The following is a 24847-nucleotide window of genomic DNA, read 5'->3' on the forward strand; positions in this document are numbered from 1 at the left end:
TATGGGGAGAATGTGTGGGGCTCATGTAGTATATATAGGGAGGCTGTGTGGGGCTCGTAGTATATAGGGAGGCTGTGTGGGGCTCATTCTGGACATAGGGAGGCTGTGTGGGGCTCATGCAGTATATGGGGAGGTTGTGTGGGGCTCATGCAGTATATGGGGAGGCTGTGTGGGGCTCATGCAGTATATGGGGAGGCTGTGTGGGGCTCATGCAGTATATGGGGAGGCTGTGTGGGGCTCATGCAGTATATGGGGAGGCTGTGTGGGGCTCATGCAGTATATGGGGAGGCTGTGTGGGGCTCATGCTGTATATGGGGAGGCTGTGTGGGGCTCATGCAGTATATGGGGAGGCTGTGTGGGGCTCATGCTGTATATGGGGAGGCTGTGTGGGGCTCATGCTGTATATGGGGAGGCTGTGTGGGGCTCATGTAGTATATAGGGAGGCTGTGTGGGGCTCATGCTGTATATGGGGCTCATGTAGTATATATAGGGAGGCTGTGTGGGGCTCATGCTGTATATGGGGAGGCTGTGTGGGGCTCATGCAGTATATAGGGAAGCTGTGTGGGGCTCATGCTGTATATGGGGAGGCTGTGTGGGGCTCATGCTGTATATGGGGAGGCTGTGTGGGGCTCATGCTGTATATGGGGAGGCTGTGTGGGGCTCATGCTGTATATGGGGAGGCTGTGTGGGGCTCATGCTGTATATGGGGAGGCTGTGTGGTGCTCATGCAGTATATGGGGAGGCTGTGTGGGGCTCATGCTGTATATGGGGAGGCTGTGTGGGGCTCATGCAGTATATGGGGAGGCTGTGTGGGGCTCATGCTGTATATGGGGAGGTTGTGTGAAGCTCATGCTGTATATGGGGAGGCTGTGTGGGGCTCATGCTGTATATGGGGAGGCTGTGTGGGGCTCATGCAGTATATGGGGAGGCTGTGTGGGGCTCATGCTGTATATGGGGAGGCTGTGTGGGGCTCATGCTGTATATAGGGAGGCTGTGTGGGGCTCATGCAGTATATGGGGAGGCTGTGTGGGGCTCATGCTGTATATGGGGAGGCTGTGTGGGGCTCATGTAGTATATAGGGAGGCTGTGTGGGGCTCATGCTGTATATGGGGCTCATGTAGTATATATAGGGAGGCTGTGTGGGGCTCATGCAGTATATGGGGAGGCTGTGTGGGGCTCATGCAGTATATGGGGAGGCTGTGTGGGGCTCATGCTGTATATGGGGAGGCTGTGTGGGGCTCATGTAGTATATAGGGAGGCTGTGTGGGGCTCATGCTGTATATGGGGCTCATGTAGTATATATAGGGAGGCTGTGTGGGGCTCGTAGTATATAGGGAGGCTGTGTGGGGCTCATTCTGGACATAGGGAGGCTGTGTGGGGCTCATTCTGGACATAGGGAGGCTGTGTGGGGCTCATTCTGGACATAGGGAGGCTGTGTGGGGCTCATGCAGTATATGGGGAGGTTGTGTGGGGCTCATGCAGTATATGGGGAGGTTGTGTGGGGCTCATGCAGTATATGGGGAGGTTGTGTGGGGCTCATGCAGTATATGGGGAGGTTGTGTGGGGCTCATGCAGTATATGGGGAGGTTGTGTGGGGCTCATGCAGTATATGGGGAGGCTGTGTGGGGCTCATGCAGTATATGGGGAGGCTGTGTGGGGCTCATGCAGTATATGGGGAGGCTGTGTGGGGCTCATGCAGTATATGGGGAGGCTGTGTGGGGCTCATGCTGTATATAGGGAGGCTGTGTGGGGCTCATGCAGTATATGGGGAGGCTGTGTGGGGCTCATGCTGTATATGGGGAGGCTGTGTGGGGCTCATGCTGTATATGGGGAGGCTGTGTGGGGCTCATGCTGTATATGGGGCTCAGGTAGTATATAGGGAGGCTGTGTGGGGCTCATGCAGTATATAGGGAGGCTGTGTGGGGCTCATGCAGTATATAGGGAGGCTGTGTGGGGCTCATGCAGTATATAGGGAGGCTGTGTGGGGCTCATGTAGTATATAGGGAGGCTGTGCGGGGCTCATGCAGTATATGGGGAGGCTGTGTGGGGCTCATGCAGTATATGGGGAGGCTGTGTGGGGCTCATGCTGTATATGGGGAGGCTGTGTGGGGCTCATGCTGTATATAGGGAGGCTGTGTGGGGCTCATGCAGTATATTGAAAGGCTGTGTGGGGCTCATGCAGTATATGGGGAGGCTGTGTGGGGCTCATGCTGTATATGGGGAGGCTGTGTGGGGCTCATGCTGTATATGGGGAGGCTGTGTGGGGCTCATGCTGTATATGGGGAGGCTGTGTGGGGCTCATGCTGTATATGGGGAGGCTGTGTGGGGCTCATGTAGTATATAGGGAGGCTGTGTGGGGCTCATGCTGTATATGGGGCTCATATAGTATATATAGGGAGGCTGTGTGGGGCTCGTAGTATATAGGGAGGCTGTGTGGGGCTCATTCTGGACATAGGGAGGCTGTGTGGGGCTCATGCAGTATATGGGGAGGTTGTGTGGGGCTCATGCAGTATATGGGGAGGTTGTGTGGGGCTCATGCAGTATATGGGGAGGTTGTGTGGGGCTCATGCAGTATATGGGGAGGCTGTGTGGGGCTCATGCAGTATGTGGGGAGGCTGTGTGGGGCTTATGCAGTATATAGGGAGGCTGTGTGGGGCTTATGCAGTATATAGGGAGGCTGTGTGGGGCTCATGCAGTATATAGGGAGGCTGTGTGGGGCTCATGCAGTATATAGGGAGGCTGTGTGGGGCTCATGCAGTATATAGGGAGGCTGTGTGGGGCTCATGCAGTATATAGGGAGGCTGTGCGGGGCTCATGTAGTATATAGGGAGGCTGTGCGGGGCTCATGTAGTATATAGGGAGGCTGTGCGGGGCTCATGTAGTATATAGGGAGGCTGTGTGGGGCTCATGCAGTATATAGGGAGGCTGTGTGGGGCTCATGCAGTATATAGGGAGGCTGTGTGGGGCTCATGCAGTATATAGGGAGGCTGTGCGGGGCTCATGCAGTATATAGGGAGGCTGTGCGGGGCTCATGTAGTATATAGGGAGGCTGTGTGGGGCTCATGCTGTATATGGGGCTCATGTAGTATATATAGGGAGGCTGTGTGGGGCTCATGCAGTATATGGGGAGGCTGTGTGGGGCTCATGCAGTATATGGGGAGGCTGTGTGGGGCTCATGCTGTATATGGGGAGGCTGTGTGGGGCTCATGTAGTATATAGGGAGGCTGTGTGGGGCTCATGCTGTATATGGGGCTCATGTAGTATATATAGGGAGGCTGTGTGGGGCTCGTAGTATATAGGGAGGCTGTGTGGGGCTCATTCTGGACATAGGGAGGCTGTGTGGGGCTCATTCTGGACATAGGGAGGCTGTGTGGGGCTCATTCTGGACATAGGGAGGCTGTGTGGGGCTCATGCAGTATATGGGGAGGTTGTGTGGGGCTCATGCAGTATATGGGGAGGTTGTGTGGGGCTCATGCAGTATATGGGGAGGTTGTGTGGGGCTCATGCAGTATATGGGGAGGTTGTGTGGGGCTCATGCAGTATATGGGGAGGTTGTGTGGGGCTCATGCAGTATATGGGGAGGCTGTGTGGGGCTCATGCAGTATATGGGGAGGCTGTGTGGGGCTCATGCAGTATATGGGGAGGCTGTGTGGGGCTCATGCAGTATATGGGGAGGCTGTGTGGGGCTCATGCTGTATATAGGGAGGCTGTGTGGGGCTCATGCAGTATATGGGGAGGCTGTGTGGGGCTCATGCTGTATATGGGGAGGCTGTGTGGGGCTCATGCTGTATATGGGGAGGCTGTGTGGGGCTCATGCTGTATATGGGGCTCAGGTAGTATATAGGGAGGCTGTGTGGGGCTCATGCAGTATATAGGGAGGCTGTGTGGGGCTCATGCAGTATATAGGGAGGCTGTGTGGGGCTCATGCAGTATATAGGGAGGCTGTGTGGGGCTCATGTAGTATATAGGGAGGCTGTGCGGGGCTCATGCAGTATATGGGGAGGCTGTGTGGGGCTCATGCAGTATATGGGGAGGCTGTGTGGGGCTCATGCTGTATATGGGGAGGCTGTGTGGGGCTCATGCTGTATATAGGGAGGCTGTGTGGGGCTCATGCAGTATATTGAAAGGCTGTGTGGGGCTCATGCAGTATATGGGGAGGCTGTGTGGGGCTCATGCTGTATATGGGGAGGCTGTGTGGGGCTCATGCTGTATATGGGGAGGCTGTGTGGGGCTCATGCTGTATATGGGGAGGCTGTGTGGGGCTCATGCTGTATATGGGGAGGCTGTGTGGGGCTCATGTAGTATATAGGGAGGCTGTGTGGGGCTCATGCTGTATATGGGGCTCATATAGTATATATAGGGAGGCTGTGTGGGGCTCGTAGTATATAGGGAGGCTGTGTGGGGCTCATTCTGGACATAGGGAGGCTGTGTGGGGCTCATGCAGTATATGGGGAGGTTGTGTGGGGCTCATGCAGTATATGGGGAGGTTGTGTGGGGCTCATGCAGTATATGGGGAGGTTGTGTGGGGCTCATGCAGTATATGGGGAGGCTGTGTGGGGCTCATGCAGTATGTGGGGAGGCTGTGTGGGGCTTATGCAGTATATAGGGAGGCTGTGTGGGGCTTATGCAGTATATAGGGAGGCTGTGTGGGGCTCATGCAGTATATAGGGAGGCTGTGTGGGGCTCATGCAGTATATAGGGAGGCTGTGTGGGGCTCATGCAGTATATAGGGAGGCTGTGTGGGGCTCATGCAGTATATAGGGAGGCTGTGCGGGGCTCATGTAGTATATAGGGAGGCTGTGCGGGGCTCATGTAGTATATAGGGAGGCTGTGCGGGGCTCATGTAGTATATAGGGAGGCTGTGTGGGGCTCATGCAGTATATAGGGAGGCTGTGTGGGGCTCATGCAGTATATAGGGAGGCTGTGTGGGGCTCATGCAGTATATAGGGAGGCTGTGCGGGGCTCATGCAGTATATAGGGAGGCTGTGCGGGGCTCATGTAGTATATAGGGAGGCTGTGCGGGGCTCATGCAGTATATAGGGAGGATGCGTAGGGCTCATGAAGTATATAGGGAGGCTGTGTGAGAATTCTTACAATATATAAGAGGCTGTGGGGGCTCACACGATATATAGGGGAATGTCAGCATACTTCACTCTGCTCAATATTAAGTGGTACAATTATTATAATTATCAATAGTATAATAATTATAATATACCGATATTAATATTGAGCAGAATAAATTTCAGCCTATTAGTTTGGCCTCCACAACAGTCACGGTCTCTCATGTGGCCCCTTGGGAATATTAATTGCCCACCCCTGCTCTAGAGTCAAAGCTATGAGGGGCTAATAAGCAGCCACATCTACAGGGAACTCATAACATCTTTTTTATTCCCTTCATGTCAGGGTGATTTTCCTTTTTCCCTCCCCTTATTCCAACCGCCATAACTTTTATATGTTTCAATTGACAAAAGTGTATGAGCGCTCATTTTTTGAAAGACAATTAATTTTGACATTCCATACAAGAAAATGGATTAAAAATCCCAAGTGCCATTGGTTTTTGCTTTGCGTTCATTGGGTTGTAAAAAATTGCCTTGCACATACTGCATCTAATGTGAAAATCAACGTGAATTCACTATAATTCCACCAAGCCGGTGTTGTACGTGTGCAGTCCTTACCTGTAGAACAATGCAGGTTGGCTGATAGAAATCCACCACTTGTTTAATCACCGGCTGGAAGAGATGTCTGTAACCTTTGAGTACAAGGAGAAAAAAAAAAGTATTATAGAGAGGATACTGAGCAATGCACTAAACATTAGGCATTTACCGCTACTACATGGGCAAGCAGGTGGGGATAATCACACAAGACATCCAGGGTCCTCTAAACTCCTCCAACAAAGGGCCAGTGTTGCCCAAAGAAACTAATGAGACAAACTTATTTTTTCTGAGTTTGAAAATGAAGGTGTCATATGTTCTTTAAGTATTTTTCTTAAAGGGAGTCTGTCACCTCATTTTTCGCATATAAGCTGCGGCCACCGCCATTAGGGGCTTATCTTGAGCATTCTATTCTTATATATAGATAAGCCCCCGAAGTAACCTGAAAGATAAGGAAAACAAGTTAAGGTACCTTCACACTGAGCAACTTTCCAACGAGAACGACAGCGATCCGTGACGTTGCAGCGTCCTGGATACTGGATAGCGATCTCGTTGTGTTTGAAACGCAGCAGCGATCAGGATCCTGCTGTGATATCGCTGGTCGGAGCTAGAAGTCCAGAACTTTATTTCGTCGCTGATCACCCGCTGTCATCGCTGGATCGGCGTGTGTGACGCCGATCCAGCGATGTGTTCACTTGTAACCAGGGTAAACATCTGGTTACTAAGTGAAGGGCTGCGCTTAGTAACCCGACATTTACCCTAGTTACCATTGTAAAAGTTAAAAAAAACACACTACATACTCACATTCTGATGTCTGTCACGTCCCCCGGCATCCACAGGGTTAAAACTGCTTTCGGCAGGAGCGCTTGCTAATGCTGCGCTGCTGCCGAGAGCTTCCCTGCACTGACTGTGTCAGCGCCGGCCGTAAAGCAGAGCACAGCGGTGACGTCACCGCTGTTACTGCCGGCACTGACACATTCCGTGCAGGAAGCTCTCGGCAGCAGCGCAGCATTAGCAAGCGCTCCTGCCGAAAGCAGTTTTAACCCTGTGGACGCCGGCGGGGGACGTGACAGACATCAGAATGTGAGTATGTAGTGTTTTTTTTTTTTTTTTTTTTTACTTTTACAATGGTAACCAGGGTAAATATCGGGTTACTAAGCGCGGCCCTGCACTTAGTAACCCGATGTTTACCCTGGTTACCCGGGTGCTGCAGGGGGACTTCGGCATTGCTGAAGACAGTTTCAACGATGCCGAAGTCGTTCCCCTGATCGTTGGTCGCTGGAGAGAGCTGTCTGTGTGACAGTTCCCCAGCGACCACACAACGACTTACCAACGATCACGGCCAGGTCGTATCGCTGGTCGTGATCGTTGGTAAGTCGTTTAGTGTAACGGTACCTTTAGATTATACTCCCCCAGGGGCGGTCCGGTTCCGGTGCCAACCATCTTCATACAATGACGTCCTCTTCCTTGCTTCTGTTGCGGCTCCAGCGCAGGCGTACTGATTTGCCATGTTGAGGGCAGAGCAAAGTACTGCAGTGAGCAGGTGCTGGGAAAGTCAGAGAGGCCCGGCACCTGTGCACTGCAGTACTTTGCGCTGCCCTCAACATGGCAAATCAGTACGCCTGCGCAGGAGTCGCAACAGAAGCAATGAGGATGAGGACATCGTATGAAGATGGAAGGCGCCGGAACCAGACCCGCGACACACATCGGACCGAACCGTTTCTCGGGTGAGTATACTCCAACTTGTTTTTCTTATCTTTCAGGTTACATCGGGGGCTTATCTATAGCATTACAGAACGCTGTAGATAAGTCCCTAATGGCGGTGGCCACAGCTTGTATGCGAAAAATGAGGTGATAGACTCCCTTTAAATGAGGCACCAAGTGTCTTATTCACCCAATATTCATCTTGTGAGTGCTTACTTTGGTCATCAATGCCATCTCTTAATGGGACGTTCAGACAGTAATACCTCCCACTTTCAGCTCCAACTTCATACATGTCACCTGAAACAAGACAAAGGGTTAAATAATAGAGGGTTAAGCTGTGCCTGTCATTTGGATGCCAATGCAACATAAAAAACAGTCCCAGGTAGCACATGATCCCCCCAGTTGCTTTTATACCTCCTCAGCTCACTTAACACTGGAAACGCTTCTTTTATTTGTCTGTGCTGGCTGAGCTGTAGCAGTATGCATTCCTGATTTCCTCTCCCTTACTTCCCACAATGCATTGAATTGTAGCACTGCAATGTATAGCAGCAGAAGCTGGGTCAGTGGCTGTAACCCAGCTTTCCAACTGCATAGAGCACAACAGTGGAGGACAGAAGGGAAGAGCTGCACTGCTGATCTGCCATAAGAAACAAAGATGCAAGTTGAATAAAAACGAGGAGGGAAAAGTTCAGCAGCGTTCACACGGTGTGCGGCAGGATGTCCTGTACTACACTGTTTAATATTCAGGAGAAGCAACAAGCTGGGAAGGACATGTCTCAACCTTTTACAATCCATCCTGCTTGTCTGTAACTACATATGGATTAAACTTGACAACAGGCAGTGGAAAAAATTAACTTAGAAGGGGTCTTAATATCTATAATTTTAGGGATGTTTTTTACTTTAAAACAAAACAAAACATTTTTTGGTAATGCAAGTATTACAATTTGGAATATTGTCTGCATTGGCAATCTAATAAGCAAACGCTTGTTGAAGAGACATTGACCATTTAATACAGTGCATGTCAAAAGGAAGCCAAGTGAAAAAGCTTTGATTAAACCAAACAAGTTACAAGGTCCTGCTGAATTTAATGGGATTGGCAAACAATGTTTATGGGGTAAATAAGAAATAGCTGTCAGGTTTTATAGCTCATTTGGCTTGGGATACTGATAAATCCAAATAATGCAATCCAAAGATTATCGATAAGCAAAACACATTTCTATAAAAAATGGGGCTAAGGTCAGGTGAGTTTGCTGACCAATCAAGCACAATGATACTGTTGTTTTACACCAGGTATTGGTATTTTTGGCAGTGTGGACAGGTGCCAAGTCCTGTTGGAGAATTAAATTTCCATATCCAAAAAGCTTGTCGGCAGAGGGAAGCATGAAGTGCTCTAAGGCTAGGGTCACATTGCGTTACGGCAATCCGTTAAGCGCATAGCGCTAGCGGATTACGCTAACGCAATGCTTCTCTAGGGTCCGAGTTCGGCGTCCCGCTAAGGGTCCGAGTTCGGCGTCCCGCTAGCGCAGATCCCCGATCTGCACTAGCGAGGAACGGACCTCGGGCGCGCCGCGGACGCTGCAAGCAGCGTTAGCGACGCGCTCACCATTATAGGCTATGGCGGCGTTAACGGACTACATTAACACTGCGTTATGCCGCGGTGTAACGTAGTCCGTTAAACGCGGTCACAACGCAATGTGACCCTAGCCTAACATTTCCTGGTAGACGGCTGTGCTGACTCTTCATTCATTGGAAGAGTACTTCTCCACCTTCTCTGGAAGAGTGGTTCTCTGAAACAACTCTTCTAAATAGGATGGAACATTTGATTGCCCAATCCCCCACTGACTGTGATAGACGCTGTGACACTGGATTGAATTACAGGAATCTGATGCCTACCGTCTTTCATCAGACCGATGTGACCCACCATTTTCTCCGATGCATTTCTCCTCTTTACTGACTATGCTCTGCGCCTTGCTGCACTATGTATGGTTTCCATTGGATTTTAGTAACCTCATAATTAGAATACTGGTGGCTTAAAATGTTCCATTCCCTCTTTTTTCTTCCTATAACTTGATGTTTTATTGGACATTATACTCATACTCTGAACTACCTTGCATGTCTTTTCACTCCATTCAATGTCAGCAAGCAGCCTGAATGGTATCCAACTCATTCTATCTCCGGCATTGAATCCTGCATGTATCTAGCTTTTGCTAGCCAGCTTAGCAAGCATATGTTATGTTATATAGCTATTCAACTTACTTCTGCTTGTCCATTATGCAGTGAGGTCATATAACTTGTTTTCAAAGTGGTTTATGATCCATGTTGGCCTGGATATTTGTTTACCTGTTCACTACATTTATTGTTTCCTGCTGTCTCAACTTAGTTTGATTGATTGCTAACGAGAGAAAAAAAAAAGTAAGATCTAACAACTAGCCTCCTATATATTCAGACATAGCCTGGGAAGGAATTTATGCGGGGGGCATTTGTGCACATTTAATCGAAATACATTTTATCAAAGTACTGGCAGTTACAACATGGCAGACAGGGCAGGAGACAGGTAAGACAATCAAATAAGTCTATTGCCTGTTCATTTGGAACAGAACAAATACTCACCATATGCATTTGTATAATCTATATACGGGCTGCTGCATTCACTCACATTCACCGCCCTTGCTTTAACTCTTTACACTCCATACATATCAGCTCCTCTGTCCTTTCCTATGTATAGCACTCATGCTTTGTTCGCATTGCTAAACAGCGCAAATCCATTCAGTGCCACCATCCCACACAAGAGACGTTCTCACAAATCACTTAACTTTCTGCTCACTCTTTCTATCCTCCTTCTCCAAGTCGCAGGAGACATCTCTCCCAACCCCCCATGTTATAGCAAGTCTAACCTTATTAATATTCCCTGCATGCTTTCTGCCTCTTTCAATTGTGCCCTTTGGAATTCTCGCTCAGTGTCTAATAAACTCCCCTTCATCCATTACTTCTTCCTTTCTAATTCTCTTAACCTCCTGGCTTTTATTGAATCCTGGATCCAGCAGTCAGACACCACCGCTGCTGCTGCTCTTTCATATGGTGGACTACACTTTTCTCATACCCCAAGATCGGACAACAGAGCAGGTGGAGGCGTGGGTTCCCCAAGTACCCTCTCACTTGTCTTCCCTTCTTTTGAGGTCCATGCTGTCAGACTCTACATCCCCTTTTCCATGCGAGTGGCGGTGGTGTACCATCCTCCCGGCCCCTCTCATCAGTTCATGGATCACTTTGCCACCTGGCTCCCACATTTTCTCTCCTGTGACATCCCCACCCTCATCATGGGTGATTTCAACATCCCCATTGCTTTTCCCATCTCCCCATCTGCTTCTCACCTTTTATCTCTAACCTCCTCTTTCGGCCTCTCGCAGCATACTATCTCTACAACACATGAAGACGGAACTCCCTCGACTTGGTCTTCTCCCGGCTTTGCTCAGTGGACGATTTCACAAACTCCCCTTTCTGACCACAACCTTCTTTCATTCTCTATCAAGAACAACCATCCCGCTCAGGTCACCCCCTCTTTCCACACTTATAGAAACATCCAGGCCATTAACACCCAGAAACTTATGAAGAACTTGCAGTCATCATTGGCTCCTATCTCCTCCATCTCATGTCCTGATTCTGCACTGAAGCATTACAATGAAACCCTGCAAGGTGCCCTGGATGAAATTGCACCTCCTATACATACAGTCATGGCCAAAAGTATTCACACCCCTGCAATTCTGTCAGATAATACTCAGTTTCTTCCTGAAAATGATTGCAAACACATTCTTTGGTATTATTTCTTTATTTAATTTGTCTTAAATGAAAAAACACAAAAGAGAATAAAGCAAAACATTGATCATTTCACACAAAACTCCAAAAAATGGGCCAGACAAAAGTATTGGCACCCTCAGCCTAATACTTGGTGGCACAACCTTTAGCCAAAATAACTGCGACCAACCGCTTCCGGTAACCATCAATGAGTTTCCTACAATGCTCTGCTTGAAATTTAGACCATTCTTCTTTGGCAAACTGCTCCACGTCCCTGATATTTGAAGGGTCCCTTCTCCAAACTGCCATTTTTAGATCTCTCCACAGGTGTTCTATGGGATTCAGGTCTGGATTCATTGCTGGCCACCTTAGAAGTCTCCAGTGCTGTCTCTCAAACCATTTTCTAGTGCTTTTTCAAGTGTGTTTGGGTCATTGTCCTTCTGGAAGACCCATGACCTCTGAGGGAGACCCAGCTTTCTCACACTGGGCCCTACATTATGCTGCAAAATTTGTTGGTAGTCTTCAGACTTCATAATGCCATGCACACAGTCAAGCAGTCCAGTGCCAGAGGCAGCAAAGCAACCCCAAAACATCAGGGAACCTCCGCCATGTATGACTGTAGGGACCGTGTTCTTTTCTTTGAATGCCTCTTTTTTTCTCCTGTAAACTCTATGTTGATGCCTTTGCCCAAAAAGCTCTATTTTTGTCTCAACTGACCAGAGAACATTCTTCCAAAACGTTTTAGGCTTTTTCAGGTAAGTTTTGGAAAACTCCAGCCTGGCTTTTTTATGTCTCGGGGTAAGAAGTGGGGTCTTCCTGGGTCTCCTACCATACAGTCCCTTTTCATTCATATGCCGACGGATAGTACGGGTTGACACTGTTGTACCCTCGGACTGCAGGGCAGCTTGAACTTGTTTGGATGTTAGTCGAGGTTCTTTATCCAACATCCGCACAATCTTGCATTGAAATCTCTTGTCAATTTTTCTTTTCCATCCACATCTAGGGAGGTTAGCCACAGTGCCATGGGCTTTAAACTTCTTGATGACACTGTGCACGGTAGACACAGGAACATTCAGGTCTTTGGAGATGGACTTGTAGCCTTGAGATTGCTCATGCTTCCTCACAATTTGGTTTCTCAAGTCCTCAGACAGTTCTTTGGTCTTCTTTCTTTTCTCCATGCTCAATGTGGTACACACAAGGACAGAGGTTCAGTCAACTTTAATCCATGTCAACTGGCTGCAAGTGTGATTTAGTTATTGCCAACACCTGTTAGGTGCCACAGGTGACAGGTGCTGTTAATTACACAAATTAGAGAAGCATCACAAGACTTTTCAAACAGTGCCAATACTTTTGTCCACCCCCTTTTTTATGTTTGGTGTGGAATTATATCCAATTTGGCTTTAGGACAATTCTTTTTGTGTTTTTTCATTTAAGACAAATTAAATTAAGATAAATAATAACAAAGAATTTGTGTTTGCAATCATTTTCAGGAAGAAACTGAGTATTATCTGACAGAATTGCAGGGGTGTCAATACTTTTGGCCATGACTGTAGAACAACTCGGCACAGACGGCGACAACGGTGGCGCACGCTGCAAACACATTTCCTGCAGCGGTGCTCCAGGTGTGCCGAACGTCTGTGGAAAAAATCTAATCTACCTGGACCTTGCATCTTCTCGCCCAACCACTTGCACCAGTGACCCCATTCCGTCACATCTCCTCCAGTCCCTTTCCCCTGCTGTCACCTCTCACCAAACAAAAATATTCAATCTCTCGCTCTCTTCAGGTATCTTTCCCTCCTCATTTAAGCATGCCATCATACATCCATTACTTAAAAAACCATCTCTCAACCAAAACTGTGCCGCTAATTATAGACCTGTCTCTAATCTTCCCTTCATCTCCAAACTCCTCAAACGCCTGGTCCACTCCCGTCTTATCTGCTATCTCTCAGATAACCCTCTTCAATCTGGTTTCCGCTCTTTACACTCTACTAGTAACACCCTCACTAAAGTCTCTAATGATCTACTAACAGCTGAATCTAATGGTCACTACTCCATGCTAATTGTCTTGGATCTCTCAGCAGGATTCGATACTGTGGATCATCAGCTCCTCCTCACTATGCTCTGCTCCATCGGCCTCAAGGACACCGTTCTCTCCTGGTTCTCCTCCTATCTCTCTGACAGCTATTTCACTGTATCTTTTGCTAGTTCCTCCTCCTCTCACCTTCCCCTTACTGTTGGGATTCCTCAAGGATCAGTCCTAGGCCCCCTCCTCTTCTCTTTGTATACTGCCCCTATTGGTTAAACAATCAGTAGATTTGGGTTCCAGTACCATCTCTATGCTGATGACACCCAATTATACACTTCTCCTGATATCACGCCTGCCTTTTTAGAAAACACCAGTGATTGTCTTATTGGCTGTCACTAACATCTTGTCCTCCTATCTGAAATTGAACCTGTCAAAAACTGAACTCCTCGTCTTCTCTCCCTCTACTAACCTACCTTTGCCTGACATTGCCATCTCCGTGTGTGGTTCCACCATTACTCCCAAGCAACATGCCCGCTGCCTTGGGGTCACACTTGATTCCGAGCTTTCATTCACCCCCCACATCCGATCACTGGCTCGCTCTTATCTGCATCTCAAAAACATTTCTAGAATTCACCCTTTTCTTACTTTCAACTTTGTAAAAACTGTTTCTCTTATTCATTCTCGTCTGGACTATTTTAACTCTTACCAAACTCTCCCCGCTCCAATCTATCCAGAATGCTGCAGCCAGGATCATATTCCTCACCAATCGTTATACCGATGCCTTTACCTTGTGCCAGCCATTACACTGGTTAACCATCCACTCCAGAATCCAGTACAAACTTATTACCCTCATCCACATAGCAATCCATGGCTCAGCACTACCCTACATCTCCTCCCTGGTCTCAGTCTACCACCCTACCCGTGCCCTCCGCTCCACTAATGACCTCAGGTTAGCATCCTCAATAATCAGAATCTCCCACTCCCATCTCCAAGACTTTTCATGTGCTGCGCCCATTCTTTGGAATGCACTACCCAGGTTAATACGATTAATCCCCAAAGTTTTAAGCATTCCCTAAAAAAGCATTTGTTCAGACTGGCCTACCGCCTCAAAGCATTAACCTAACTATCCCTGTGTGGCCCATTCAAAAAACAAACCATAATCAGGTTCCTCGCATCATGTTCTCATACGCTTTATGCAGTTAATTAGCCCTCTGTGTCTGTACTGTTACATATTTAGGCTGATAACTGGTTCATGCAGTTTTACATGAACACCCGATCCTTACATTATGGCTGGTCCGAACAACGAAAGCAGTTGTTACCATCCACCTCTCGTGCCTCTCCTTTTTCCTCATAGTTTGTAAGCTTGCGAGCAGGGCCCTTGGTATCTGTTTTGAACTGTGTTTATTGTTATGCTGTAATGTCTATTGTCTGTACAAGTCCCCTCTATAATGTAAAGTGCTGCTGAATATGTTGGCGCTATATAAATAAAATTATTATTATTATTACTCTGATATATTGATACTGATATTGTCCTGTTCATTCTTTTTTGCATTTTTGTAATTGAAAATGATATGATCTTTCAATAAGAATTGAATTTTTTTTAAAAAAGTAGCAACTAAAGGGAATGAGAAAAAGGTTTTAATTTCGCCTCTCCATTATGGAGATATTAGCAATGAAAGCATTTAGCACCTAATAGGTTAACACCCACTTGGACTGAGAAAAAAAATGCCTGACAGTTTTTCCCGGGAATGTGTACTTCTCCAACTGTAAGATGATTACCAATTTAAGCAAACAGCAATACTGAAAGTAAAGAAGAACGCGAGGTTCCACAGCTTACAGTAGGTTTCTCTGTGTGTGATTTGTAATGTCACAGCTCTGATCTCCTGGTCAAACCTCCTCCATGAGTCAGTGTGTGTAGAGAAGCAGTACAGCTAAATTTAGCATTGTCACATTACAAACCAGTCTATCAGCTCTCCTGATTGCCAAGTATGTCAGTAATCACACTAATGTCTGATGTGCTCAAATAACTTGTCATCACTCTGCAGTGAGATCAGGCTGTCATTACCTCTCACATAGAAGCAGTCTGTTCTGGACTACTCATGTGTGAGATAGGACAAACTGCTCTGCTCTCAATGCAGAGAGGTTACAAGCTGAGGACAACTGACATAAGTGTAAAGGCTTATTTAGACGTCAGTGATTTTTCATTAGTGTTTCTGTGCCAAAACCACAGTTGTCAATCTTTCAATTATAGATTTTCTCTCTATGTTATACTCCTGGTTTTGGCATCAAACACTGATGAAAAATCACTGACAGCTGAATGAATACTCATACTCTGATGAGTTCCCATCGCTGGACAGGCTATGTGAAGGAAGGGTAGTAAAGCAGAAGTGACCAATGCTATGAAAGGAGGCGAGTTGATAGAGTTTGTAATGTGTCACAGCTAAACTCAACTGTGCTGGCCTACCTATTACAGGGACCTTATCTGAAAGGTGCGAGTCATCGGTGCTTTCTAATCATATCCGAGTTTGAATGAGGAGATAAGAGCTGTATCATTACATACACACACTGAGAAATGCGCCCTAAGCTTCAGCCAGGGCGTGCTCTTTTTCTCCTTTGAGTGTTGCTTCCTGCTTATGACTGGTCAGCATCGTAAAGAGAGAAGTACACGCCCCAGGTGAAACTGTTCGATAAGTTGTTTAACTCATTGGGTGCCAAATACTTTGGATATCTAAAATTTCTGCAATGGAGAGGCTAAATTAAAAACCAAAGAAAAAGACAAAAAAACAAACAAAAACAAAAATTTTATCCCACTCTGCAGCCACCATCACATTTCATGTCCTGTTAAATATGAAGATTTTGGTGAAAGATCCTCTTGAAAGCTGCTTTCACAGTGAATTTTGATGAATTAGCAATGCTTTTAAGCCCCCCAAAAACCACCATTCCAAAAGCAATGTTTGGTATTGCAGCTTGCATTCAAGTTTATAATATAACTGTTCTATATGGCTTCAGATATAATCTCAGATATCAAGGATGCTCAATCATGTATACTCGGACATTGGTTACGTTTTCTTCATTCGGATCTATATTTAGCTTTTTCTATGTATTTTTTTTTGTTGACCCTCTGCTTTTGCTTTCACTTCTCTTACTTATTACGACTGATCTAATATTGGGTTACAAGTGTCATACCCCATCATAGTGGCCTTACCTGTGCCTGGAAAAAAATAGTTTCCATATTTGTGAAAAGAGACAGTCATAACGCGGTCAGTGAGGTAAAACGCTTCTTGCACGCCATCTCCATGGTGAATGTCAATGTCTATATAGAGAACCCGCGGATGATACCTGGAAAACATTTTAATGATACTATTAATAATCACAATAGTTAAAGTACCCAATGTGGTGCAGTATTAGAGATGGTCACACAATTTCTTCACATGGATTTTGAAGTAGATTCTGCTTCATATCTAGAAAAAATGAAAAACAATTCTATTTAGACGTGAGGAGGGAGGAGCTACAGGCAGAGCTCCTCCCCCTCCGAGCTACACAGAATCTCATCAGTAACAGCTGTCATCTAGCTCAGTAATGGGAAAGACTGTTTTCACAAACTATAGATTTTATCTCAGAATTGAGAATTTTGATAATGACTGATCAATTCTAACAGAGGAAGAAGCAGATTTTTCTGACCAGACATATTACAAAGATACTTATACTCAGGTGTAATATTGATTTATGAAATAAAAACAACAGTTACACTTGAAGTTCTGTCTTAAGCATGTGAAATGCTCCTTGATGGGGTTGAGATCTGGTGACTTGACTCGGCCATTGCAGAATATTCCATTTCTTTGCCTTAAACTCCTGGATTGCTTTCACAGTATGTTTTGGGTTAGGGGTCCGTCTGGACTGTGAAGTGCCTTGCTGCACGGTGTTGAATATAAGCAGAAAGTATTGCCCTGTACACTTCAGAATTCTTCTGGCTGCTTTGGTCTTCAATCACATCAATAAACACTAGAGACTTAGTGCCATTGGAAGCCATGCATGCCCATGCCATCACACTGCCTCCACCATGATTTACGGAGGATGTGCTGTGCCGTTCCAGGCCTCCTCCACATTTTCTTCTTCTTCTCCTCATCCTTACAGGTTGATTTTTGTTTCATTTGTCCACAGAATGACTTTCTTGAATTGGGCTGTCTCCTTTAAATGTTTTTTTATTTCAAAGTCAAATCTGGACTACTTTTAAAGCCGATTAAGGGTATGCACCTTGTGGTGAACCCTGTGTATTTGCTTTCATGAAGTCTTCTCTTTATGGCAGACTTAGATACTGAAACACCTACCTCCTGGAGAGTGTTGTTCACTTGAATCATAGAATGTTAGCGTTGCAAGGAATCTCGTTCATCGTGTCCAACCCCCCCGCTCAAAGCAGAATCCAGTAAACCATTTCTGACAGATGTCTGTCCAGCCTCTGTTTGAAGATTTCCATTGAAGGAGAACTCAACACCTCTCGTGGTAGCATGTTTCATTCAATGATCAGCTTTGTTGTCAAAACTTTTTTTCTAATCTCTACAGTCTCCATTTCAGTTTCATTCCATTACGTCTCATGTTTTCATGTGCAAATGAGAACAAAGATGATCCATCTACACTGCGACATCCCTACAGATATTAGTAGACAGCTATTAAGTCTCCTCTATGCTTTTTTTGCAAGCTAAACATTCCCAAATCCTTTAACTGTTCCTCATAGCATACGCTTTGCATTCCACTCACTATCCTGGTAGCTCTTCTTTTAACTTGCTCCAGTTTCTCAATGTCTTTTTTAAAACGTGGTGCTCAGAACTGGACAGTATTCCAGATGATGCCTGACCAAGGAGTAGTAGAGGGGGATAATTAAGTCACGTGATCTAGACTCTATGCTTCTCTTAATATATTCTAGAACTGCGTTTGCCTTTTTTGCTGCTGCATCACACTGTTGATTCGTGTGCAGTCTGTGATCTATTAGTATACCATTCTATTAAGGTACCTTCACACGAAACGACTTTGTAACGATATCGCTAGCGATCCGTGACGTTGCAGCGTCCTCGCTAGCGATATCGTTTCGTTTGACACGCAGCAGCGATCAGGATCCTGCTGTGATGTCGCTGGTCGCTGAATAAAGTCCAGAACTTTATTTGGTCGTCCGATCGCCGTGTATCGTTGTGTTTGAAAGCAAAAGCAACGATACCAGCGATGTTTTACACTGGTAACCAGGGTAAACATCGGGTTACCAAGCGCAGGGCCGCGCTTAGTAACCCAATGTTTACCCTGGTTACCAGCGTAAAAGTAAAAAAAAACAAACAGTACATGCTCACCTGCGCGTCCCCCAGCGTCTGCTTCCTGACACTGACTGAGCGCCGGCCCTAAAGTGAAAGTGAAAGCACAGCGGTGACGTCACCGCTGTGCTGTTAGGGCCGGAGCTCAGTCAGTGTCAGGAAGCAGACGCTGGGGGACGCGCAGGTGAGTATGTACTGTTTGTTTTTTTTACTTTTACGCTGGTAACCAGGGTAAACATCGGGTTACTAAGCGCGGCCCTGCGCTTAGCAACCCGATGTTTACCCTGGTTACCCGGGGACCTCGGCATCGTTGGTCGCTGGAGAGCGGTCTGTGTGACAGCTCCCCAGCGATCAAACAGCGACGCTGCAGCGATCGGCATCGTTGTCGCTATCGCTGCAGCGTCGCTTCGTGTGAAGGTACCTTTAGTCGCTGCCCATTGTTCAAGCTTATCTAGAGCCTTTTAAATCCTCACACTGTCTTCTCTAGTATTAAGGTACCGTCACATTAAGCGACGCTGCAGCGATATAGACAACAATGGCGATCGCTGCAGCGTCGCTGTTTCGTCGTTGTGTGGTCGCTGGAGAGCTGTCACACAGACAGCTCTCCAGCGACCAACGATGCCGAAGTCCCCGGGTAACCAGGGTAAACATCGGGTTACTAAGCGCAGGGCCGTGCTTAGTAACCCGATGTTTACCCTGGTTACCAGTGTAAATGTAAAAAAAAAAAAAAAAAAAAAAACACTACATACTTACATTCCGGTGTCTGTCGCGTCCCCCGGCGTCCGCTTCCCTGCACTGTGTAAGCGCCGGCCCTAAAACAGAGCGGTGACGTCAACGCTGTGCTTTGCGGCCGGCACTGACACATTCAGTGCAGGAAGCTCTGAGCAGCAGCGCGGATGCCGGGGGACGTGACAGACATCAGAAGGTGAGTATGTACTGTTTTTTTTTTTTTTTTACTTTTACAATGGTAACCAGGGCAAATATCGGGTTACTAAGCGCAGCCCTGCGCTTAGTAACCCGATATTTACCCTGGTTACCATTGTAAAACATTGCTGGCATCGTTGCTTTTGCTGTCAAACACGACGATACACGCCGATCTGACGACCAAATAAAGTTCTGGACTTCTAGCTCCGACCAGCGATATCACAGCAGGATCCAGATCGCTGCTGCGTGTCAAACACAACGATATCGCTATGCACGGCGCTGCAACGTCACGGATCGCTGTCGTTATCGTTGTTAAGTTGTTCAGTGTGAAGGTACCTTTAGCTATCCCTTCTAGCTTTGTAACGTTTGCAAAGCTGATTAGTTTACCTTCAGTTCCCTTATCTAGATCATTTATAAAAATGTTGAACACTGGGGCCAGGACAGAGCTTTGAGGTACCCCTCTTGAAACACTCTTACAATTGGCTGAGCAACCATTTATTACCACTGTTTGAGTACAATCACTGATGCAGTTATAAGTGCTTTTCACTAAAATTAGAATATCAAATAGTTAATTTATTTCAGTTCTTCAATACAAAAAGTGAAACTCATTATATAGAGTCATTACAAACAGAGTGATCTTTAAGTGTTTATTTCTGTTTATGTTGATGATGATGGCTTAAAGCCAATGAAAACCCAAAAGTCATTATCTCAGTAAATTAGAATACTTTACAACACCAGCTTGAAAAATGATTTTAAAATCCGAAATGTTGGCCTACTGAAATGTATGTTTACTAAATGCACTCAATACTTGGTCGGGCCTTCTTTTGCATCAACTACTGCATCAATGCGGCGTGGCATGGAGGCGATCAGCCTGTGGCACTGCTGAGGGGTTATGGAACCCAGGTTGCTTTGACAGCAGCCTTCAACTCATCTGCATTGTTGGGTCTGGTGTCTCATCTTCGTCTTGACAATAACCCGTAGATTCTCTATGGGGTTAAGGTCAGGCGAGTTTGCTGGACAATCAAGCACAGTGATACTGTTGTTTTTAAACCAGGTATTGGTACTTTTGGCAGTGTGTGACAGGTGCCAAGTCCTGCTGGAGAATGAAATTTCCATCTCCAAAAAGCTTGTCTGCAGAGGGAAGCATGAAGTGCTCTAAAATCTCCTGGTAGATGGCTGCACTGACTTTGGTCTTTATAAAACACAGTGAACCTACACCAGCAGATGACATGGCTCTCCCAAACCATCACTGATTGTGGATACTTGACACTAGACCTCAAGCAACTTGGATTGTGTGCCTCTCTAGACTCTGGAACCTTCATTTCCAAATTAAATGCAAAATTTACTTTCATCTGAAAACAACACCTTGGACCACTGAGCAACAGTCCAATTTTTTCTCCTTGGCCCAGGTAAGACTATTCTGGCGTTGTCTATTGTTCATGAGTGGATTGACACAAGGAATGTGACACTTGTAGCCCATGTCCTGGATACGTCTGTGTGTGGTGGCTCTTGAAGCAGTGACTCCTGCAGCAGGCCACGCCTTGTGAATCTCCCCCAAATTTTTGAATGTCCTTTTCTTAATCCTTTCAAGGCTGCGCTTATCACGGTTGGTTGTGCACCTTTTTCTACCACACTTTTTCTTTCCACTCAACTTTCCATTAATATACTTTAATACAGCACTGTGTGAATAGCCAGCTTCTTTAGCAATGATCTTTTGTGGCTTACCCGCCTTGTGGAGTGTGTCAATGACTGCCTTCTGGACATCTGTCAAGTCAGCAGTCTTGCCCATGATTGTGGAGCCTACTGAAACAGACTTAGGGACCTTTTTAAATACTTAGGAAGCCTTTGTAGGTGTTTTTTGCTAATTATTCTAATTTACTGAGGTAATGACTTTTGGATTTTCATTGGCTGTAAGCCATAATCATCAACAGAAATAAACACTTGAAATACATCACTGTTTGTAATCACTATATACGAGTTTCATATTTTGTATTGAAGAACTGAAATAAATTAACTTTTTGATGATATTCTAATTTAGTGAGAAACACTTGTATGAATCCTCCTAACTTTAGCCTTAGCTTGGGTGGATATTGTGAAGGGGTTTATCGTCACCATACAAAAGACTCTGTGATCGTCTACCACTGTTGTACTCTGTGGATGTCACGGCCTTTTTCAGTACCCAAGATCACCAGTATGCTCTTTTTTGCATTTTGTAACAAACTGTTGATTTAGCCACTCCTAACATTTCTGCTCTCTCCTTTTTTCATCCTGATGGCCTGTTTCTCTTTCATCGAGTGCTCCTTTGACTGCATGTTGTGGGTTCACATCGCAGCTTCCAAATGCAAATGCCACAAATGGAATCAGCTCCAGACCTTTTATCTGCTTAGTTCTTGATGGATTAAAGGGGATATTTGGGACTTTAAAAGAAAAAAATTGTACCCAAGCACTAACAGGAAAGTAGTTGCAATTTACCTGCCTGTTGTGTATGGCATAATTTTTCCCTGGCACAGAACGGTCACAGACAGCTCCTGCCAGGGATTCAGAAGCTTCTGCTGATATCATGTCTACAGAACGAAGGCTTCTTTTCCGCTCCATCGACAAGGTGGGACATCAGAAGTCATTCTGATTGATAGCTGATCAATGATTCTTAACTGGGGGAGCTGGCTGTCAATCAGAATGACATCGGAAGTCACGCCCTGGTGCGTAAGTAGAGGCAGCCAAATCCCCGGTAGGAGCAGTCTGTGACCGCTCTGTGCCAGGGAAAAACGGTGTCGTGCATAACCGGTAGGTAACTTGCAATTACCAGCCTGCTAGAGCTTATGCTTATTTTATGCGTTTCTATAAAGCCTGGATATACCCTTCAATAGCCCATGCAGCCCATTAACCCCTTTACAACATTTGACATACCTATACAAACCCATTTCCAACCAATGACGTACAGTTACATAATGGCGATCACAGTGTCTGAAGACATGGTGATAACATGAAGGTGCCTGCTGTATCTGAAAGCAGGGCACCAGGATTCATGGAAACCCACCCGCAACTATGATAGTTGTGATTATCAGTACAATTCTGAACAACCAAGGGGCGCGAATATCCTGTGTTTGTTGCGCTGTAATGTGCAAGACGATGCAGCAAACACCGCTTCTGATCGGCAATGAAATCATCCCCGCCAGTCAGAGAGCCGTGGTTCCTACGCTGTCAAAAGACACACTATGATGGACCGTCTGTACCTTTCATTGTCATAAACCTGTAAAATCTCCTTACTCATCTCAGATCTCTAACTCACATACCCAAAGTGTTAGATTTTGGTTCTGGGAAACAAAGGGGTCCTACATAACTATATGTAAATGCTGTGATTCGCTGTATTTTGGCGCAATACAAGAGCAGTCAGATGGTATTCATTTATATTTGTTTTCCTGTATGTACACAGTAGTAAGCAAATGATACATACGATGAATGTTAATGTGAACCATTTTGTATTTGGTTTGTAATGACGTATGTTTTTTTTTTAATTGTGTGTTTGTTCCATTTAGTTTTGATTGTTTCTAAAAACAAAATCAAAATGTGAATATATCTTGATATTTGTCACAATGATCTGAAAAAAATGATCCGATTGAAAAGCAGAAACTGTCAAAAACTTTATTTTATACCATTAAAAAAAGTTTTTTTTTTTTTTTAATTAGAACATGAAAAAAATGTAAAGTATTACATTGTTGAAAAAAAATGAAAACTTTTTTTTATGGCATGATCCCTTTAAAGGGGTTGTCCAGTCTAAAATGACAAGTCTGAAGTCACAATGTGTCTGTGTACTTCTGAATCATACCAATGCTTGCACTGCGCATAGTGAGGATTCACTGGTGTCAGTGGGAGTGGGGGGTCACGTGACTGTAAGCATGCGATATGTACACCATGTTCCAAATTATTATGCAAATGATATTTTTCTCTGATTTTCCTAAATGGCTGTTGCAAATGACAGTCAGTCTAATAAAAGTCATCGCCCGTTAGAGTATACATCAAATTTTATTGAAGAAACCTCCCAATGACAACAGTATATGAATAGAAACTCAAAATGCACTGTTCCAAATTATTAGGCACAGTAGAATTTCTAAACATTTGATATGTTTTAAAGAACTGAAAATGCTCATTTGTTGAATTTGCAGCATTAGAAGGTCACATTCACTGAACAAAAAAAGCTATTTAACTCCAAAACATCCTAACAGACCAAGTTACATGTTAACATAGGAACCTTTCTTTGATATCACCTTCACAATTCTTGCTTCCATTGAGCTTGTGAGTTTTTGGAGTGTCTCTGCTTGTATTTCTTTGCATGAAGTCAGAATCGCCTCCCAGAGCTGCTGTTTTGATGTGAACTGCCTCCCACCCTCATAGATCTTTTGCTTGATGATACTCCAAAGGTTCTCTATTGGGTTGAGGTCAGAGGAAGATGGTGGCCACACCATGAGTTTATCTCCTTTTTTGCCCACAGCAGCCAGTGACTCAGAGGTAATTCTATGCAGCATGAGATGGTGCATTGTCATGCATGAAGATGATTTTACTCCTGAAGGCACGTTTCTGCTTTTTATACCATGGAAGAAAATTGTCAGTCAGAAACTATATACTTTGCAGAGGTCATTTTCACACCTTCAGGAACCTTAAAGGGCCCTACCAGCTGTTTCCCATGATTCTGGCCCAAAATATGACTCCTCCACCTTCTTGCTGACATCGCAGCCTTGTTGGGACATGGTGGCCATCCACCAACCATCCACTAGTCCATCCATCTGGACCATCCAGGGTTGCTCGACACTCATCAATAAACAAGACTGTTCGAAAATTAGTCTTCATGTATGTCTGGGCCCACTGCAACCATTTCTGCTTTATGAACCAAAGCAAGCCTTTCAAGGATCCTATACCTTGAGGTTCGAGGCACCAGCAGCTTCAAATATGTTTGCTGGTTTGTAATGACTTTTTAGCAGCTGCTCTCTTAATCGAATGAACTTGCCTGGCAGAAACCTTCCTCATTATGCCTTTATCAGCACGAACACGTCTGTGCTCAGATTCAGACACAAATCTCTTAACAAAAAATTGGGGCAGCTGGACCAATACTGGCACCAACGTAGATGGGTAAGACAGACCTGGGTGTATCTGCTCCTTCACTTAACCTATGTAGGCGTAAAGGGTTACATGGTAGATGCATACACATTCAGATGTGGTCATCTGAACCGGACTTCGTTTTATACTGAACGGTGTTTTTGCCTGTTAGCATCCCCATGGTGTAGCTTGCAGTCTTGGTCCCTTGTACGTGTACGCTTAGAGCACCTTGTCTATGTACAGTTTCTCTGTGTATGTTATATGTATAATAAAAATTATATTTTAGTGAATTATGTTTTTGGGTGTATATTTATTCCAGGTTCTTTGTAGGATTTACAAATCTCTTAACAGTATGATGATGA

The 24847-nt window shown here is 45.5% G+C and overlaps 1 protein-coding gene across 6 annotated transcripts in view; it reads right to left on the reverse strand.

The window, feature by feature from the left end:
- Positions 1-24847, reverse strand: part of HDAC3 (histone deacetylase 3) — a 72639-nt gene that overhangs the window by 17257 nt on the left and 30535 nt on the right. For all 6 annotated transcript variants that reach the window (XM_077266201.1, XM_077266198.1, XM_077266195.1 and 3 more), the window contains 3 exons: positions 16379-16512; positions 7572-7652; positions 5676-5749 (listed from right to left, as the gene is read on the reverse strand). In XM_077266201.1, the coding sequence (XP_077122316.1) occupies positions 5676-5749; positions 7572-7652; positions 16379-16512 (289 nt within the window). The remainder of the gene's footprint in view (positions 1-5675; positions 5750-7571; positions 7653-16378; positions 16513-24847) is intronic.

This window comes from Ranitomeya variabilis, chromosome 5 (genome assembly GCF_051348905.1).
Source record: "Ranitomeya variabilis isolate aRanVar5 chromosome 5, aRanVar5.hap1, whole genome shotgun sequence".
In the NCBI taxonomy this organism is placed as follows: Eukaryota; Metazoa; Chordata; class Amphibia; order Anura; family Dendrobatidae; genus Ranitomeya; species Ranitomeya variabilis.